The sequence below is a fragment of the Ziziphus jujuba genome, chromosome 12 (assembly GCF_031755915.1).
Source record: "Ziziphus jujuba cultivar Dongzao chromosome 12, ASM3175591v1".
NCBI lineage: Eukaryota > Viridiplantae > Streptophyta > Magnoliopsida > Rosales > Rhamnaceae > Ziziphus > Ziziphus jujuba.
The window spans coordinates 16,735,555-16,737,936 of record NC_083390.1 but is presented as its reverse complement, the minus strand read 5'-3'; the positions used below and the strand labels follow the sequence as shown (position 1 = coordinate 16,737,936).

The following is a 2,382-nucleotide window of genomic DNA, read 5'->3' as shown; positions in this document are numbered from 1 at the left end:
TGGATATCAAACTTTTCAAAGTAGAGCACAATTTGCTTGTTATATTTGACTGCATGCTATATGATCAACATGCAGCAAATTCACACGGTTTAATCAATGCATAGTTAGATTAATCGTTAACATAGGTACATAATAATATCATAATTACAGTTTATTTCACGTTTCATACTGTTTTACAAAATTAGTTTTCATTTCACAAAAACCAAAAAGGGTCAAAACTATATTTAGTGAAATTTGAAAAAAGTCATATATCATCTGGTGAGATACATGTGCAAAATAATAAATTTCATCCTTTTCATTTTAATATTTGCAAAAGCAGTTTTGTAAAAACTCTATCAGCTTAGTGCGAATATTATTATGATGTGTGTGTTTTGTTTTGTTTTGTTTTGTTTTTTTTTTTTTTTTATATTTTATAAAAAAAACTGAGAAATAATATAACAAAGCATCTAAATCCCTTAATCATCACCAAAACTTCACCAGAAAGTCCAAAGGCCTTTTCCTTTCCTCTCCATTTTTTTAGCTGGTCGACACCGGCAACAATGTCCACCACCGTCGTCGATAACCGACCACACGTTCTGGTATTTCCATACCCAGCACAAGGCCACTCTCTCGTCCTTCTCGATCTGACCCACCAACTCTCTCTCCGCAATATAGTCATAACCATCTTGGTCACTCCCAAGAACCTCCCAGCTCTCGACCCACTTCTCGCGGCACACCAAACCATCAAAACCTTAGTCCTTCCCATGCCTCCCCACCCGAAACTACCTCCGGGGATCGAGAACCTTCGTGACATTGGCATAAGCAAGAACATGGCCATGGTCAAAGCCATGTCCAAGCTCCACAATCCCATTATCCAATGGTTCGAGTCCCATCCTAACCCTCCTGTTGCCATCATCTCCGACGTCTTCCTCGGTTGGACTCAGACACTCGCCGACCAGATTAACGTCCGCAGAATCTGTTTCTTCCCCAACCGTGTCGCCGTAGCCTCTGTGTTCGACTACTGCTGGCGTAATATAGACGCGGTCAGTGCTTCAAAAGTCGTGGATTTTCACGATCAGCTTCCTGATTCGCCTTCCTTCAAGCACGAGCATCTACCTAACATAATCCGAAGATACGATGGATCGGATCCTGAGTGGTTGAATGTTAGAGATATATTGGTTGCGAATAGTTCTAGTTGGGGTATCGTTTTCAATACCTTCGAGGCGCTGGAAGGTCGATTCTTAGATCACCTGAGAAAGAAAATGGGACACCACCGAATCTACGGTGTTGGTCCTTTGAACTTGTTAAGCATACCGGAAAGTTCGGACCGCGGCAAACCCGATAAGGATTTCCACGCCGCCGCTGGCGGCGTCGATGTTTTGGGTTGGCTCGAAGGGTGTGCTGATGACTCAGTGCTTTACGTTTGCTTCGGGAGTCAGAAATTCTTAAAGAGAGAACAAATGAAGGCTTTGGCTTCGGGGCTCGAACAGAGCAAGACTAAGTTTATATGGGTTGTGAAAACGGGTACTACAGAAATAGAAATGGAACAAGGATACGGTGTCGTTCCAAACGGGTTCGAAGAGAGAATCCAAGGGAGAGGACTGGTGGTGAGGACATGGGTTCCGCAGCTGATGATACTGAATCACCGAGCGGTTTGGGGGTTTCTGAGTTATTCGGGTTGGAACTCGTTAATGGAAGGGATAACAGCCGGAGTGATGCTGCTGATATGGCCAATGGAGGCTGATCATTATATAAATGCCAAGCTTCTGGAGGAGGAAATGGGAGTGGCGATCAAGGTTTGTGAAGGCGATGATGGAGTTCCTGACTCGGCCGAGTTGGGAAAGGTGATTGATGAATCGATGAGAAATGTGGATGGTCCACAAAGAGTGAAAGTCAAAGAGCTGAGGGACAAGACTTTTCAAGCGGTGAGTGATGGTGGGCCCTCACGCAAGGACTTGGATGAGCTTGTCAAAGAATTGCGACTGCTTTAACAAATTAAAGTTTAAAGTGAAACTTGTCTTCTATCAGCATTTTCTTAAGCAAAAGTGCAACGGGCAAACAAAATTGAAATTTTGTATTTACCGTATTATATTTGATTTTTATTGTATTTTTCATCATAATATTGTGGTAATAGTATATATGGTGTACTTGATGTTCTAGCATATTTTATAATAATATGGGAATCAATAAAATTATTGTATTTCAGTCTTTTGACAATTTCATGTTCCTATAATTCAATTATAGGTTAAATGTTTATATAGAGTGCTTGCTGAAAGTAGGCAGCATCTAGGCCTTGCAAAATTCTACACAAATAGTTCCAAAGTCCAAACAAGGCCCCTATTATTTTTGAAGTTTCTAGAACAATCTGCCTCCCCAACTTTAAGCCCTTCGTAATGGTTTTTA

General features: G+C 41.4%; 1 protein-coding gene across 1 annotated transcript; it reads left to right on the top strand.

The window, feature by feature from the left end:
• The first annotated feature begins 435 nt into the window (after positions 1-435).
• Positions 436-2,177, top strand: LOC107429122 (UDP-glycosyltransferase 89A2). The gene has a single exon (XM_016039769.4). It carries the CDS (start codon positions 540-542, stop codon positions 1,968-1,970), a length of 1,431 nt encoding a protein of 476 aa, XP_015895255.3. The 5' UTR covers positions 436-539; the 3' UTR covers positions 1,971-2,177.
• Positions 2,178-2,382: the final 205 nt, after the last annotated feature.